Source organism: Parasteatoda tepidariorum, chromosome 6, assembly GCF_982258835.1.
Source record: "Parasteatoda tepidariorum strain Cologne lab strain chromosome 6, Ptep-v5.0, whole genome shotgun sequence".
Taxonomy (NCBI): domain Eukaryota; kingdom Metazoa; phylum Arthropoda; class Arachnida; order Araneae; family Theridiidae; genus Parasteatoda; species Parasteatoda tepidariorum.
The window spans coordinates 41,405,298-41,424,720 of NC_141760.1; the positions used below are offsets into that span (position 1 = coordinate 41,405,298).

The 19,423-nt window shown below is 27.2% G+C and overlaps 1 protein-coding gene across 6 annotated transcripts in view; it reads left to right on the forward strand.

The window, feature by feature from the left end:
* Positions 1–19,423, forward strand: part of LOC107454397 (uncharacterized) — an 88,814-nt gene that overhangs the window by 44,117 nt on the left and 25,274 nt on the right. For 4 of the 6 annotated variants that reach the window (XM_016071590.4, XM_043046521.3, XM_016071591.4 and 1 more), the window contains 5 exons: positions 1,806–1,905; positions 12,630–12,729; positions 13,929–14,093; positions 15,720–15,812; positions 18,312–18,444. In XM_016071590.4, the coding sequence (XP_015927076.1) occupies positions 1,806–1,905; positions 12,630–12,729; positions 13,929–14,093; positions 15,720–15,812; positions 18,312–18,444 (591 nt within the window). Of the gene's footprint in view, positions 1–1,805; positions 1,906–11,960; positions 12,139–12,193; positions 12,310–12,629; positions 12,730–13,928; positions 14,094–15,719; positions 15,813–18,311; positions 18,445–19,423 lie in introns of those variants that run through there. The other 2 variants (XM_087165716.1, XM_071178793.2) reach the window with 2 other exon arrangements.

Genomic DNA, 19,423 nt, shown 5'->3' on the forward strand with positions numbered 1-19,423 from the left:
TGAATGTTAATATGTGGTAAAAGCAACATTGTAGGTCAAATGCTGTGTGGTAGTGGATATTTAAATTAAAGTTAATGTGTCAGAAAATGCATTAATTGTTATTTAGTATTAGTAATTATCTGAATAATTAGTTACTTAGTAGTAGTAATTATCTGAATAAAGAAATTAAAAATTATTATCGACGACCTTTTGTCATTATGTCGTTGTATATTTTTTGTTATTATTTATAAATCGTCGTGTTATTATTTTTTAAATTCAGATTCCATGTAAATACTTATAGTGTTATACAGGCTCTAAAAATCTTAAATGTTCTGTCATGCATTAAATGCTGATCATAATTCCAAAATAATAGTTCCAGTACTTGTATAGTTTTGGCTGTCACAAGATTAAAAATAAACGCATGATGAGGGCAGCGAATCAGAAAGCATTCTTCCCTAACTTTGGAATCCTTTGTATAATCATCAACTGAGTTTAAGGCATATTCTTGATTTAATCTATGTACTACCAAGAAACCAATAAAAAATAAATGTACTACAAAAATGATTATCTTATGATGTATGAGTTTTTGTGACGCGAAAGTGGAAAAGTATCTTAATAGTCTTCTCTAAGTGATGATAAAGTTATTAAGTTGTTCAGGTCAAACTATTCTCTCCAATATGAATAGTACAGATTTTTTGGTACAGAATTGAATTTTGAATAATACAGAACAATGAAATATTTTTAATTTTTATTTGAAAGGCGGTGGGATTGGGAACTGTAATATCGTAATTCATCAACCATTTTAACTCCTTTCAGTAAAAAAAATTTTGAGAGAAGAACCACCTGTATCTGATAGAACAAAACTTCAGATTTTCAAACTTGATTTACACCAGATTACACTTTTTGTGTTATGATTCTTAAAAATTCAATTTAGAACTTAAATTTTATTTTCTTATATCGATTCGGTTGAATGAATTTTTTATTAAAAAAATATTACTTTAATATTATTATTTTTTTGGGCACATACATTGCTGTAACATTGATTTGCTATGATATAGAGAAATTAGTTATTAGTCATTGACTATTTGCTTTAATATATGTATAAAATATTTTTATTTAATATCATGCTAATTGCTAGGAAAATACTAATGATTTGAATTTAAATATGAGGTTCATCGTGTAGTTTATGATCTTTCCTAGTCTAACTTACAATGCAAAATAATTAAATAAGAGGCAAAATTTAAAATATTATTAGTTTTAGAACATATAATAAACATTATTTTTTTCTGTTTTTAAATTGCTTTTTATATTTTTGTTTTAGCCGCATGAGAATTATCATGAAAGATGTTTTTATAAAAAAAAAATATTAACCGCTCTTTATATGTTGTTGTATTTTGCAAATACAAGTAAAAACAACATATAATAAGGTATTGCATGTATATACATTGCATTAGATTTAAGTGGATTTTCCAGTATTTTTTTTTTTTTTCGTTATTAACAAATCACCCGAATTTAAATAAGTTAGATTTAAAATTGTGAAGCTTAATTTTTTTTAGTTTAGTAAATGTTGGAAAAAACATATTAATATCTAATACGATGCTTGCAATTTTTAAAACATGAATATTAAATAATATTTTAATACATAATAAAAAAAAATTTGAGTTATATATTTAGAAATTAGCCCATCAATAACATCATTTTATTTCGAAATATTATTTTCTGCACACAAGTACCTTGTTCAATGTTTTTTTTTCCTAATATCTTACTTATGCAATATGTTTATATTAGAATGTATAAATATCTTTATTTATTTGTCTATTTTCCAGATTGCCTTTCTCGGGAAAATAATTTCCCATATCCACCTCCTGCTGCACCTCCAAGTTCACCATCTCAGTTGTACGCCCTGTTACTCCAACGAAACATACGGTAAATTATTTTATTTTAATTTTCCTCATTTATTTGATGAGTAATAAATGTATTCATACTAATTAACTATATTCATTAATTTAGGTATATATTACTCTTCCATAATTATTTTTTAAATAAAGAAAATACATTCCACTGTTTAACTATTAATAATTTAAAATTCAGATAGATATGTGATTCAAAATATCGCAATTTGATTTGATCATAAATGAGCATTTATAATCAAATCAATTCTTTAATCACAAACATTTATGTGCAAGTCCATTATAATTAGATAATAATAATTAATTCTGAGTCTTTAGATAAGGTGGTTTTCAAATGAAACATAATTTAATTTGCGTCCAACTTAGTTTATTACATTGTTTAATTCATGCTATGAAAACTTATATAAGTTCAATAATTATAACGCTATTTCTTGAAAGAAATGAAATCATTATTTTAAGCCTTTCGATTTTTTTTTAATTAAAATTTTTGTCTTTCACTAAAACATGTTAAATACAAATGTAGTTCGAAGATATATTCAAAAAATAAAGAAATATTTATTAAGTAAAATTTTGTCTTTCACTAAAGCAAGTTAAATTCAAATGTAGTTCGAAGATTTATTCAAAAAATAAAGAAATATTTGTTAAGTAAAATTTTGTCTTTCACTAAAACATGTTAAATACAAATGTAGTTCGAAGATTTATTCAAAAAATAAAGAAATATTTATTAAGTAAAATTTTTGTCTCACTAAAACATGCTAAATACAAATGTAGTTCGAAGATTTATTCAAAAAATAAAGAAATATTTATTAAGTATGAAATATTTTTTATTCATAAAAGACGAAAATCTGCTATAATTTAATTTTTTAAGGAAGACTCAGAGTAAAAATTCAAAACTGTTTCTTAATTCAAATGCATTATATGCACATACTTTGTCATTTAATTTTTAAGACAAATTGATATTGCTCTTATTACACTAACAAATAATTACGTTGTTATTAAGAACGAAAGCAAAATTCACTTCGGCCCACAAAACCTTTTTTCCTTCTTTCCCTGAACACCTTTAAGGAAAAAGTTAAAACATTAAAAGCAATTTAAAAAAGTATATATAAGTTCTATTCTGTTTTAGTGTATGCAAACCTTTAAAGACTGCATTCTATTGTTATATTAGTCGTATTTTCCGACTCTATTATCGATCATTGATTGTAATTTTAGTCAAGGAAAAATTGAAAAAAAAAAATCAACTTATAAAGGCAAGCTTCTTCCATCATTCAAGGATTATCAATCTACTTATTGTTTTGCTTACTTATCTACTTATTGTCTTATAGACATAACACTGCTATTCTGAATACCTTGTGTGTACTTCTTTAATTGTATCTTAAAGAATTGTTTAATCCATCTCCTTTCTTCGCTACTGTTAAGACAGAAATGCAGTCATTAAAGTAATTAACGAGCTTTAAGTACGGGAGGGTGGGTGAACAATAGAATCACCCCCCCCCCATCAATCTTTTAGTCTGAAAGTTGTGTTAGGTGTTTACTATATCTATTTTTATATGTTTTAGAGGTGAACGACTAGATGTTCTTATAATAACTATTTTTTTCTTCTTCCTCGATCGCGCTTTCGTATTTTTTTTATCATTTTTTTTTTACTTCTTTTTGTTGTGATGCACCTAGACAAAAACTGGAGGTGATAGATTGACATTCTTGTGCTAGTTCCACTCCCCCCCCCCTTTTTTTTTTACGAGGTTCCTTTTTCTCTGCATACTCTACACTATCTAAAAGTGTAGCATATACTTATCAAGGACTAGCAAGACTGCTGACAGTTATGGGTGAAAAAAATAAACAGGGAACTTTTTCGACAAGAAAAATATATGAAGTAGGTATAAGGGGATACTGCTGAGTAATTTTCAAAAAAAAATTCTTATCCAATAATTTAGGAACTTTTGAAAACTTTTTCTGAAAATATAAGTCAAAACTTATAATTAATGAAATGAACTACAGTGTTTTTGAATTGGTGTCCTTTTTAAATTGAAATAAGCTTTTAAGTATTTTAAAAAGTATTTTCTCTTTAAAAAAAACTTTCACACTCACAAACTCTACAACTTTGATTTTCTAGCAACTTGGTTCGAATTCGAAAATTCACGTTAGCTCTATGTATTGTGGTTTTCATTTCATTTAGATTTTTTAAGATTTTTTTTTTGTTGATTATGTTTCAAGCTTTACATTTAATAATTAATAAATCGCGGCGTTTTGAAAATGCATTAGAAACTAAGTTTAAAAAAAAAAATTTTTTTGGATTATCATAAGTTTTTTCCGAAAACGCGCCATTTACAATAAATTATTCCATCCATGAAAGCATAATTTGTGCAAAAAATAAGTTACGGAAACGCTGTATTTTCTTATATTCATTTACGATTTTTTTTTTTAACGTTTACATTATTTTTGGTAATATTCTTTATTTTGTTTTATAAAATGCATGCGGAAAAGAACTGAAACTTAATAACGGCAGTTTTGCAAAAATAATAACTCGAATAAGGCATCTTTCTCGTCTGACGAAGTTGAATTCAGTTTATTACGGTTCTAATAAACTAAGGGACTCAAATAGTTAATTAAAAAAATTATTAACGGGAGAAATATAAAAATATTGATTTAGTAGATAGTCTCATTTAATTTTTTTGTAACTAAATATCGTTTTAAAAATACAAGAGCGTAATTGGGTACTTGCAATTTGAGAAGAAATGAAGTGATTATGCCTAACCATGTAATTTAAATCAGATTTAATTGGATACCTGTAAGCGACGTCATATGTGTGTATCTAACGTGATTGGCTTTTGTCTCTACAAATGCCAGAATTTACCTACGATGACGTAACTTGCATGTATCCAATTGTATTAAAATTAAGTGTACTGCGAAAAAGATTGGTTCAGGTGTTTTGAAAAATAATACTTAATTACAAAATGATGAAACAAGAAAAATCTTCCATTAATTCACAATGTTAAAAAGATCACGGGTGAACAATTTTTTTTCTTTCGTTTCTTTTCTTCCTGCTTTATTATTCAAACAAGTTAGAATATCATTTTACGGTGTCGAAATCACTGGTTAAAACTTTCTGAACAGCTTGAAAAGTACCAGTTATTGCTTTATTGCTCACTATTAAAAATATATTTTAAATTTTGACCGCATGTTGGTCAAGAATATATTTATATTATTTTTAAAATGCTTTATAATCCTTGACTACTACATTCAATATCAATACTTCATCGAAGCATTCTAGGTCTCCAATATAAAAAAAAATTAGAGCGTTATATTCCGATAGCAACCATAATACTTGGCAATTAAAAATTATATTAATGAATCCCCCCCCCCTCATCTATCCACGAAGAACAGCAGCCTATCAACGTGTTTCCTGACTCATTTTTTGTACAGTGATTCTCAAGAATCATTATTCTAATGGATTATACTCATTTATTCCCTCTACCGGTACGTTGTTTTTTGGTGCATAATGCATGGAATAAAATCAATGGATTGCCCATTCTTGTGCTTAAAATAAGTTTTGTTAATTAATTTTTTTATTAAAAGACTTAAACAATACACGCATGCTTACTGTAAATAAAAGCTTTGGTTAAATTAAAAAAAAAATAATAATAAATAAATAAAAGAATTTTCTTTTTGAAAAAAAAAAGTGTAAAGTTCTACTTACATAAAATATTTAACACAAAACGAAGTGATATAATATTCTATTACTTAAGAATATTTATATAATTCCATTTTAGTTTAAATGCAAAATTAAAAGATAAGTAATACAAGTGTCTTTAAATAATCCAAGTTTTTGTAATTTTGTCTTAGGACTGTTCTTTAATGAAGAAAAGAAATACGGTGAATTTTTTTAATAAACTTTATTCAAGGAAAAATTATCAAACAATTACGAAAATTCTTAATTTTTTGATTTTATAAATGTATGAATAAAAATATACAAGATTTCGTAATTTTATCTCACTGAAGCTATTATTTCTTAATGTTGAAATAATGAAAATATCGAAACATACTTTTTGAGCAGACGTAATTCCATAGTATATTAGCAAACGATTACGAAAATTTAACCATTTTTAATAATTTTATCTTTTTATTGCTGTTGTTCCATAAGATAAAAATAAAAAAAGGATGGGAACGCAGTTCAATGGAATAACAAACAATTACGAATTTTAGAAATTAATAAAAATTGAAGATTAATAATGTTATTTTATTAACGATTGTTTTCGTTAATATTGAAATAAAGAAAGGATAGGAAAGTAATTTTTTTAACCAACGTAATTCAATGGAAAATTTAAAAACTATTGCGAAACCTCACCATCATTTTTCCTTTTTCGAGAATTTTTCATTCTAAACTTTTTCAATAAAATATGGTTTGATGTGAAGAATTCTTTTACGAACTGTTAGTTAAGAATTCTCTTGAGAATTCTTTTACGGCAATATTTTTACAATTGTTGAAAATTTGTGTTAGCTAATTTTAAGCTATTTCATGACAAATGAAAAATATGAATGCATTGATTAATTCCATGGAACTTCTCAAAACAGCTTTTAAAACGGACCCGATTTCTGTCTTCAAATTCTTCATAAAACTTTTCCTTTAAGTCGTCAAATATTAAAGTTTAATCTGTACATCAAACTTCATTGTTGTCATTTTATAACAATTTTTATTGGATTCCTTCTATATTTGAAGCGCTGTCATAAAAGAGAACTATCTAAATCTTCCATTCGAATTTTAGAAAGAGACTAGAAGCACTTTTTGTTCTTCTTCTTGAACAGAGTGTTATTCGAGGGAATGACCTTCTCTTTGCTATCTATTTCAGATGTCCCACCCCCACCTCGGATGGAATGGCTTCTTTTCTTATTCATTTATAATTTAGCTCACTTTTTATTCCAGCTTCACTGGAATGCTTTCTTTTTTGACCCCGAAGGCAGAATGTATCGCATTAAATAGAAAGTATCCTTACACCTTTCCGAGCATTCTCATAAATAGGCACGAGGCCAAGATTTCTTTATTTGAATTGAATCATTTTTAAGGTAAATAAAAATAGACTGTTTTATCTGTAGGTGATAAATATGGAAGCATGAATACAAAATAAGCATTCCCGATATAAATTGTGTACCTGTGTGGTTGAAATAATATTAAGTGCTATCAAATGTATTTTCGAAAAAATAGGAAAATTTTTTTGATGTTGTTATAGTAAATCGTCATTTAATTCGACTTTTTTAATGAAGTAAAATTGTTCTGGGCTGCGATTCGCCAAGGCTACAATCTTAGCCGATTCTGAACAATAAATGCTTTATCAAAAAAGTAAGAAAGAAAAAGTCAAAGTGATTTATCAAATAGTATTTGTGCAAATGGTACTTGGCTCTTTGCCTCGTAGTCTCTTCAAACCTTATTAGAGAACATTTTTCACTTTTTTTTATTATTATTTTATATTTTTGACAAATCAACAAATAAAAATATTCAGTTTCAATGTACTTTCCTTGTTCCTCTATAAATATTATGACGCAGTCAATCAGTTTTAGGGATTTTTTCTCATGTAAGCTCGGATTGCCCCTCTCCGAAATTTTCTAATGATCTCTGATTCATTTTGTTTTTGCATCAGTTTAAACACACAGATTCATTTTGTTTTTGCATCAGTTTGTAACACTGATTCATTTTGTTTTTGCATCAGTTTGTAACACTGATTCATTTTGTTTTTGCATCGGTTTGTAACACTGATTCATTTTGTTGCCTCAAGTAAGGTACATTTAGATTTGGCGTAGTATAGTCGTTTTCGGCTTTGCAATACCACTACATTCTTTCAATCCATTCCATTTTGAAATAGCAGAATAGGAAATTCACAATTGTCTTTTTTTATAATTTACTTTTTTTTTTTTTTATAAACACACCTTTTTTATCCTCTCAGTTATAATAGTGTCACTAACTTGGAAATGGGCAGTTTTTTTTTCTTCACTTAGCTTTCTCACTTCAGTTAATGATCAGATCAAAATAATAAATATAAATAAGCATTAAAATTTAATAACTTGTGAGTAATAAATTTTTTCTTGAAAATTTCGTTGTTGATTATTAATCCAATGTACTTTTTTTTTTTAAAAAATTAGGAACTACTATTTTTTATGTTAACAGTTTTATTGCAGTTTCTTTGATTAATCTTAACAGATTTATTATAATTTCTTAATTCAAATAAAAAGGACGAATGAAATATTAAACAAATGAAGGGCATTTTTTTTCTGACTTAAATAAATTGAATGATACAAAATATTTTCGAAAAATATCTGATCTCGCGCATGAAGGTCAAAGCCTTCGATTTATATAAATTGATTCCCATGAATTTAATTTTTGCATTGATTTACATTATAACTCACAAAATTTTGATAAATTATGGTTTGTATTACTTTTCTGCTATTGTCTCCAAAAAAAAAGATGCGTATTATCTTCAAAAAATAAACCGTTTTCGTCGTTTTTTGCTTGGTTATTTGTTGTGAAAATAAAATTCTGATTCAATTTATACGCTACATAATTTGCATACAATGTTATTGCCAATCTTTCTTGACAAACCCTTGAATAGTTTAGGATACATTATCATATATTTATATTATATTTCTTTTTTTTTAGTATCATTTTTCAAAATTTTTTTATTATTTATTTTTATTTAGTGATAATCTATTATTAAATCTTTTTTTTTATTTTTATGAATGCTATTTTTCCTATCACGTTAAATTTATAGGTCAAATTTATGTTTTGAAAACCTTAATTGATAATATTTTCGTTTACCTAGTGCAGGGGTGGCGAACCTTTGTACACCAACGTGCCATTATCTCTAAAAAAATTGCTTAATGAGGTCATAGACGTGCCGTCAAATAATTTTGACTTCGTGACTATTGGGAAAATAATAATACTAAATACTATCAACTCAAAACTCTTTATTTACATTGAAAGAAAAAAAAACATGTTGCAATGTCTCAGTTATACACGTAATTCACCTTAAAGTAACTAAGTGTGACTTATATTGTTGCTGATTAGATGACCAATAACTTATATTAGGTTGAAAGATGTTAGTTTAAGCAGGACTGTTAATTTTTTTTTGCTAGTTATTTATTGTTAGCTTGTTTTTTACGGTTATTAATTGTTTTTTTAGTATTAATTTTTAATTTTTTCATTAATAATTGTTTATTATTTTGTTTGTTTTTGCGAATTTTAATTTAATTGTTACATATACTTCATAGCGTAATAACATTTGTGTAATAACAATTCATAATGTAACAACAATTGTGATCGGTGGAGTGCCCAAAATATTGGGTCGCGTGCCATAATTGGCACGCGTGCCATTAGTTCGCCATCCCTGACCTAGTGTATTAAATTACCGATTAAAATATACTTGTATTTTCATTTATTTTGTGCATATTGAAAATTATGAATTTTATATCGATAGTTATCTATTGATATAACTTAACTAAGAAACGATTTGGGACCTATTTTACCCTGAGACGTGGTGGCTCAGGGAATAGAGCGATCGCCCTCCAATGAGGTTTCCCAGGTACGAATTTCAGCTGTGGCTGGTTGATGCAAATTCTGCTCCCTTCTCTCACCGATCACAGTGCTGACATAAAATTTCCTCAGTCATAGACGGATCATATGTTAGAATCCCCTTGCCGTCGGGTTAACCGAGTGAAGTTTTGTGGTTTCCCTCTCCATGTAACTCAAATTAGGGTTAGTATCCATAAAAAAGTTCTCCATGAAGGCTACCTTATCCCAATGTTTGTTCAAGGAGTCCCTTTGTCTTCTGGGGTGGGCTTAAATTACAAGGTCGCAGAGTTGAACATTGATAGTCGTAAACTCGGAAGTGAGTCGGCTGTTCATAATCAAAATATATTATTAAAAAAAAAACATAAAAATTGAAAAAAGTTACATGTTACACTGGTATTACGCAGTTTATGACTTGAAAATCAGATAAAAGAAAACAAACGGTAGTCATATAAAAGGCTGTGTACAAATGACTCAAACGTTTTAAACAAAATCTATGAAATAGCTTTATAAAGTTTCTTGGAATTGATTAATTCCAAAAAGACCGACAGTGCCAACCATATATGCCTTTGTTGGTCAGTCTAAAATTAACCCTCCTATTAAAATTTGATGCGTTGATTTTAGAGAAAAATAGAATTTTCCAATATAGAATAGGAAAGATTTTTCTCTTGTAAAATAAATTTCTATCTAGAATAAATAGGAATAAATTTCTATCTTCAACAATTGGATACCTGAGGGAGACGTCATCGTAGGTAAATCCTGGCGTTTGGTGATTCAGAAGCCAATCAGGTTCGACACACACGCGTGACGTCGCTCATAGGTATTCAATTAAATCTGATTTAATCATTTCTTGAGTTGCGAGTATCCGATTGTGTTAATTATATGTTAATTAATTTGATAATCAAGCAACAAAATTTCTGTAAGCTATTAGTTTTATTTGAAGATTTAAAAAAAACTGAATTATTGATCCATAACGTTATTATAAAAAAAAGAAGTTTTTTTTGAAGAAAAAAAAATGCAAAAAATTGTGCATGCTTGATTATAAAATTAGTAAAATAATTGTGCACAAACAACGAAAGAATTTCAGTAATAAATCTTCGCATTTTGTTGTGAATAAAAGAGTGATGCGAATTCTATTAATACTTCTTCCATTTCTGTTTAGCGTGCTGGACATAAAATGGTGAATTACGGAAAAATAATTGCTGAAATTTTCTATCATACCATTAGTCTGTATTGCTGTTTGAGAAAAGTAAATTTTTTTCTTTGTTTACAATAAGAAAATTTCCACGTGACGAGGAAAGTTTTGCAGTTTTAAGTAATTAGGTATACTGAGACAATTAATATATTCTGGACAATGGAGAATTGTAAAACAGATGATTAGGACTCACGGATCAAATAACCTTCAGAACCGATATCTGTTCTGTTCGTCTTCCTCTCCCTAAATGAAAAACGCAGTTTAAAAAGTTTTTATTGGGAGCTTTATTTTTCTTAATTGTTACTGTTTTGCCTTTAAATAACTGTGAGGATGATTTTGTTGTAGATTTGTTTCTAATAATCTATTTTGAAAAAGGAGTTTTTTATATTTATATATTTATTCAGAATGATAAAGCATTTTTTAAAATTTTTGTATCTTTTGCTTTTTTTCCCCTTTATATGTATAATTTATACTTTTTTAAAAATTAGTTTTAGATTTTTCTCCCATTTTTATGTATTTTGGGTGATATTTTTCAATTTAAGAGCATTTTTCTTACTAATTAAGTTTTTCCCTTATAACTTAGTTCAACTTTTGTATTCAATCTTTTTATTTTAATGTCCTCCAATGATTGATTTTGAATTAAGTTTTTCAAGATATAAAAAGTTACTTTTGGACAAGGCATTCTTTCAATTTTAAGAATATTAAAAATCATTTGATAATATAAAATGCTGTTCTGATGTTCTTGAAGATTGTTACTAAAAATTATCAAGATTCTTTATGATTTTTTCAGGATTTTTTACGTGTTATTTCATTTATGAATTATTTATTTTAATTATTATCTTATTTCTTATTATAAATATAATTTATGATATATGTTTAAGATAAGTTTTTCTAAAGCCCGTTTTCAAATATTTTTAAAGGCATTTTTTATTTTTGATGATTTTTAAAGGCTTTTTTTTTTTGTTGCAATTTTTAAATTTTTTTAGGTCATTACCCTCCTTTAGGGGTGATTGAATTTCGGGTGTACCTCGGAATACCGGGTGTACCGGGTTTTTCGTATCATTCTTCCGGGTCTAAAAACTAGAAGCAGGGCATGTGATTTCACGCAAGTATCGCATCGTACCTCAAGACCATTGGTTTGCGGACTTCCGCGAATCAACAACTTATAATCCGCCGAAATTATGAAATTTTTACGAAATCCTGTTAAAGAGAAGTTTACATATAGTCCAGCTTTGAGGAGAACTCCCCCAGACTGAAAGTCTGGGGCTGTCTGCTGCTATGGCCACAAGCGAGAGCAAATTTCTTATGGTGGTGAAATGGAGGAAAGAAGGTGTTGATTGGTATACTCACGATGTCCTACGCTAGGACTAAGACATAACTATTCACCCCACACCCCTATTCCAAGTGACCTTTCCTCGTAACCATAGTACCCGCCACGATGCGAGACGAGTATCTGGAGGAGTTCTCCTGAAAGCCACACACGTGATTCTTTTGATCAAGTAAATTTTAGCCATTTTGAATAAAAATCCTTTTGAATTTTCGCGTTTTTAAAGCCCAATATCGCAGTTTGTATTCACGTGTTTTTAAAAAGTCCAATATCTCGATTGATATTCACGCGATTTTAAAATCCTTGTAAGAAGTAAGATCTTCTTGAATTAATTACTATAAAGGTGTGATATTCTTCATTAGTAGGTAATTTAATTATGAATTTTAGTTCAAAATATTATGTTAAATATGAAGCACGTATGGTTTTTAAATTGATATCAAATTTTTGCACATGAAATTTTCAGGGTTTTTCACTTTGTTTTACAATTACCACTGATCCTTACCCTTATTATTAATATAATTTTTTGTCATTTAAAAATGTGTAAAAATTAGCACAACTGTCATTTTTTTAAAAAAAAAATGCTTGTAAAGTTTAGTCCTTATTTATTTAGTTTTTTTTCTGCTTATAAATTACATGCAATAATGTTCATATTTTAATTTTCAGTCCTTTAGGATTTACTCAGGTGGAACCTTCTTCACAAGAGTTTATTCCTAATCGAGCTGAATGGATTCGACCCAATATATTTCAAAGGCCAACTCAACAAGTAATTAATTCATTAAGAAATTATTTAAATATTAAAAATATTTTGTTGAAATTTTGTAAAAATTATTTGACTAGATTTAAGTATTAATTTTTTTCTTTTTTAACTGTGAAACTTTTAAGTAAAGCAATTTTACTCGATTTCAGATAATTAAGCTTTATGTAATTCTTAACTTGACTTCTATCTCAAATGATTGAACCTTTAATATCTAAATTAAAATACTGTTAAGGTCCGTTTTTATGATAATTCATGATAGCAAATGAAATTATCGTTGTGGCAAGTTTGTCGTTATAAAGAAATACACGTAATTTAATAGTACGATAATTATGTTATTCTAATAATTTAATATTAATATCCATAAAAAGAACGATAAAATGCAATAAACATAATTTTCCTTATAAAGAAATACACGTAATTTAATAGTACAATAATTATGTTATTCTAATAATTTAATATTAATATCCATAAAAAGAACGATAAAATGCAATAAACATAATTTTCCTTTAATTTTGATCTACTATTTTGTTTTAAAATACTTATAAGAGTAGGCTGTTTATTTATATTTTTTTCCGTGCAGATTGTAGTCTGTCTCCTATAAGAATGCTTTTCCAAATCTTAACAAGTTTCTGACTGAAGCAAATTAAACGAGTGATAAATGAATAGTCTTTTGACATTTTCCGTGCAGATTGTAGTCTGTCTCCTATAAGAATGCTTTTCCAAATCTTAACAAGTTTCTGACTGAAGCAAATTAAATGAGTGATAAATGAATAGTCTTTTGACATCATCGATAATAGTGATTGCAGATTTTAATAATAAGTTGTCAAGAGGGGAAACAGGGGGGTATGATAGGGTCAACAAATGTTCATTCTTTAGAAATGCACAATCGGCTTTTTAAAAATAGCTGCAGAATTTTTTGCTTTGTTGGAAAGAAGATAATTTTATTTGAGGTGATAGTGTTAATACACTAAATTTCACATGTGTACACTGTATTCCAATAACTATATTGCTGATTCTTTGAACAAGTAATAAAAATTGAAAACATGTTAAGTCTACAGCATTTTAAGTTATTTCTTCTGCAATTTTGTTGTTAATTTAAAAATATGGGGTTGGCAGGTATGATTATGTTTTTACAATAATTAGGAATACAATATGCATGTATATATTGATTGTTCTGATGTTTAAAATAAAACCTTAAATTACAGGCAGATCTTCATCATGACTTTCGAGAGAGAGGCAGACTGTCCTATAATAGAGTGTTCAACAATGTCCGCCCAAGATATGACCTTTACAGTCATGTAGATCAGCGGACATTCTCAAATCAAAATTATCAACGCCTTCCTTACAAGATGGTACGAATTAAAAATCCTGTAAGTAAATACTTCATCTTTATTTAGATTCTTTTACTAAAATAATAATTACTGTAATAATATTTATGATTAACCATTTGCCTCTCTTGCCCATTGTTCCGACATGTTGCCATGGATCGTCTAGAGTCTACAGTATTCCCGAATGCAGCCCCAATGGATGTGGGACGGGGTTAAGCTTTGATTTATGATTAACCAGTTACCCATATTTTTTAATCTGTGTATGTTTTATTTTTGAAAATAAAAATAGGGAGATGGAAATATTTTTGCATATAACATGATTATGACTTAGTCTATTACTTTATTATTTGATCTAATGGTCTTTAACACATTTTAAATGTCTCTCAAGGAGTCAGATTGAATATAAGCTATTGATATTTTGAAGAGTAATTTGAGAGCCCAAAGATCGTAAGAAGTAATGTGTGAACAAATATTAATTTAATTGCATATTTTCTGAAGAAAAAAAATTAAAATTTGCTAGAGAAATTGAGAGCTTAAGAGCTGCTGCATTAAGTATGATCACTGAAACATAGCACAATAAAGACAAAAAGGATTAAAAGAAATGAGAGAAAATTGAAGAAAATTAATAACTGTTTTTTGCTTGATATGTTTTATTTCGTATATTTTTTATTTAATGTGCTCTTATTTCGTTTCAATTTTTTTTCAAGTGCTCCTCACACTATTGTATTCATATATTTTCCTTTGGCTATATTGATACAATATTAGTAAGCACTCCTTTTTGCGGATATAATCGTGTGAGCTGATGAAGAGATTATATTTTTTTTTTGTTTCCCAGCTTTTTTTTTAAAAAATATTTTATTTTAATGATATATCTTCTTCTCTTTTCATTAATCTTTATTATTTTCCTTGTTTTCTCTATATTTTTGACTATGTAAACAATCTTTTGTTAGCAGATAATGTTTTTGGAAGCTAACTCAAATGGCAAAACTGTTGGCCCAATTTGAAAGACCAGGTTTGAAACTTTTAGAAATTGAGTCCTTTTTGCCTATGCAAAATTTGCATCAACCAAAATGAGCGTAAGAAGTTATAAACTTTTATTCTTGTTCAATACCACTATAATTAAAAAAGGCATTCTTATATAAATATTGCAACTATATTGAATGATTATAGAATGGCTGGTATTAACACTGAAAAGAAATTAACCTTTTCTCCTCATTTTGGTGATGACTTTTGCATGAATGAAAATGACATTATTTCTAAAAGCTTCAAAAAATAAAATAAAGCATTCCCAGAACAGCCTATTGGAGGCCTGGGGGTCATGGAGGATGAAGCTCCTCAATTTCATGACCAAGGGCATGATTGTGGCAATGTGGTCAACACTGCACATTGGCCATATTTACTTCCCAGACAAGCTGATAACCATCAGTCTGAAAAGGGATTTAAACATGACCTTTTTGAACATGACCAGTTTTGCCGCATAAAATCTTCCAAAACATTGCCTTCTGAAAGGAAGATTTTTTTTCACAAATTTGTCCAACGTGAGTATGTATTGTGTGTGTGTATAAATATCTATACATATATATATATAAAGAGAGATCATTTGCACTTATTTTTCTTTTTAAGATTAAATGTTATCTTCTTAAACTAAAATTTTTTATTAATTTTCAGACTGATGATAAAGATTCGGACAGTATGAATGGTTTCACTGAAGATGATGAAGGGAATCATGAATGTCATGATCTGCGTCATAACACCCTTTCAGTATGTTCTAAAATAAAATTCATTTGGAAAATTTTAATTATTCATGTTTTTTTTTTAATTCATGGCAGTTTTGTCTTTTTCTCTGAACCCAATGATTTTATTAAAAAAATAAAGAACTCTTAACTAAAACTATTATATATAGGTTCCTAATCTTTTAGAATGTACTAAATTTATGTGTTCATATTGAGAGTAAATAATGATTTGCGGACAAAACACTTGAGTATCTTCTGTAATGAACATTAGTAAAAATAAATAAACTGTAAAATGTATAGTTATTTTAATCCTAACATCTTTCTTTTCATGTCATAGTTTTCTAGGTGATAGTAAATTGTGATTAATAATTAATTAATGTTAATAAATTATCTTTTATATTTCTCATAATATTGGCTATAAAAGTTATTTTATTGTCAAAGGCCACAATTAAAATTTTATTATAATTATTTCACTGAAAAAAAATCGATAAATATTTGAGCTTTAATCACAGTTGAAATTTCATTAATTGTATTATTTATACTTGGTTAAATATTTAAAAATTTATGTTCAAACAAAAAAGTTTGAATATATTTTACATATGTTACTTAGATATTTTATTTTCTAACTGTAAGCAATCTTTAAATATTAACAATTTTTAAAATGGATTATAATGCTTTTTATTCATTTGATTATGATTTATTTTAATTGATAATTATTTGATTTTAATCAAGTAATTAGAAATATTTTAAAACAGTTTCTTATGAATACATTTGAAAACAATTTATGAAATAATGATATTTTCTTTTACATTCTTTATCTTGAACTTCCACCCAAAGCAAACAAAAGAGTTATTTCTAAAATTATAAAAGTTTCTTTAATTTCTATTAAAATTTTTTTTCTCACATAATATTTAATAGCGATTGCTTGCATCCTAAAATGTGGAAATCTTGTTTAGATCATTTTGTATGATTAAGTTATTGATTTAAAATTTCAAGAGCAATTGTTTTGAACCTTATAACATTTTAGCTGAAGTCAAAACAAGTAAAATGTTATTTTATTTTAGGAGTGGCAATTTCTATGAAAATTATGCATTACAATAGTTACTTATATCTGAAAACAAATATTAAAATCTGTGGTTGTTGTGTAGGAGTATGTTGTATATCTTTTGTTTGTGGTTTTACTAGGAAAATGAGAGATTCCCAGAGTGTGGTTAAAAGTTTAATTTATCTTTTAAATATTACATTTAAGTTTTTATTTTTTACATTAAGATTAAAACTTTTCTGTGAAATTATTTGACATTGAATTTCTTAGCAATTTTTTAAAGTTAATATTACTTAGTCTTCCCTAATACCTAAGAAAGTTTATGAGAAGTTGTTGAAATCTTATGTTAATTAATTACATTTTAATATGTTACTCAGTTTAAAAAATTTTCTTCAGTTGAACAATTTCTGGAGTACTATTGTATTTTTTCAATCCTAAATTACAGTGAAAAGTAGGGAATCAATTTTTAAATTTGCACAATTGGTTATCTGCTGATTTTGCATCAAAAGTAATAAGATTAATCTCAATAATTCCATATCTATTTCCTTACTCTTTAATTATTTGCAATATGTTTTTGCAATCATTTTTGTTATTTTGTTTTTCACATTTTCTTTCATAAGACATTTTTCTTTGATTATACAAAAAATTATGTTCGACAAAAAAAAGAAATTGTGATATATGCAATTAATATCAATGCAAGAAAAGTCCAGACTAGATAATTCGAGGGTTTGTGATTGTGTATGCACAGCCATTATAGTGCTTGTGATAATGTTTCATCATCACGGTGATCTGTATTCCTCCAAAAATCAATTTTATATTTCAGTTTTTGTTCTTATAGCTTCACTTATATTCCTTTTTTTACCACACTTTATTTTTTGTAAAAACTACAAATCCTATGTACTGCAAGCATTAACCATACTCAGTATTATGCATTTTCTGATCACCCATATTCACATTTAATTTCACAATAGTGAGCTATTAGCTCTATTTACTTAATTGAATACTTTACTTACAGTATATTCACAGTTAATTTTAATAAATCATTATTTATTGTTACACCATGAATGTGTTGCAAACTGTAATGTTTGTTTAGATTTATGTTCAGAGTCACCAGAAACCATTCATTTTTATTTAGGAAAAAAAGAACAAAAGAACACACAAATATCCAAAAGCATTGTAAAATATATTTAATTTAAAAATTTGTACACAATTTTTTTTCTTTTTGTATTTTTGAATTTTTTTTTTCATTATTATTGAGTGTCAATTGAGACATCTGCCACTCTGAAATCTAAAATGTAGATTTTCTTGTGAATTTGATGATTTAAATTTGTGAATTTGATGTGTATATTGATTGATTTAAATCTAAATATTTAAATCAATCCATTTACACATCAAATTCACCATAAAATATAACAGAAATATTCTTTCAGTGAAAATTTTTATTTTTATTTTGAAAGCTCTAAATGAATTTGCCATTATCTTCAGGTATCTGATAATCCATCAGCTTCAGTTGGTGAGCTACATCATAATGGTACAATGCCTGTAGGAGGTATGCTAGATCCCAGCGGAATGCCTACTTTAGGGGCTATATATCAAGGAGAATGGCCTATGCATCGAGGTAAACTCCATGTATTTGTTTATAGTATACAGTGCAAACAAAATGGACCACCCTGGATAACTTATGATCCATAAGGTTCTAGGACTCAATCTTGATGGTTCAAGGGAGTTACCTCATATATGCTAATTAATTAATGGATATTTTAAGTTATGAAATTAGATATAATAATGTACTTTGAATAAATATACTTTTTTTTGACCGATTCTTATTTTTTGTCCCCATAAATGTAAGGGGTAGCTGCAATTTGAGAAATGTGGTCCCAAAAGTTTGGTCGAGAGAGGTTGAAATTTTGTTTCCCTTAATGTTCTTTTTACTTTTTGCGTGTTTTACCATATCTCAAGAATTTTTTAAGCGAATTGAAAACGTTTTGCACACAATTATAAAATTCATTTATGCAAAGATAATTTCATGCAAAAAAAATTAGTAAATATTTATTATGTTTTATTATTTTATTTAATAATAGTCGAAAAAATTAAGGGGTGTAAAGTATATAATTTTTTACATCATTTTAAAGAATATAATTTTGCATTGCAATATACATAACTTGAGCTGAGCAGAATCAGTCAAATATTTTCTTAGCAATCGAATTTTAAAAATAGCACTTTTTTAAAATCAGCTGAACTTTTTAAAGCTTTTATTTCCCAGATTGTCCAAAATATAGGCTATCCCGTATGTTTTGGGGTGTATATTATTCAGAAAAAAAAGTTTATTTATAAAAAGAACGTTTTTGTGGTCTTCCCTAATTAATTAGCATATTTGAGATCACTCCTTTCAACCATTAGATTGAGTACTAGATCCTGACTATCCAATTGTTAGATCAAAAGCTCTTCAGGGTTGTCCTAATTATTTTTTGTGTGCATTGTATATGATAATTATAATTTTCATTCACTTATTTCAACAATATAATTAAATTATTACTTATTTTTATTAGAATAGTAAAGAAAAGTGTATATCTGAAAATAATTCTGAATTTTAAAAG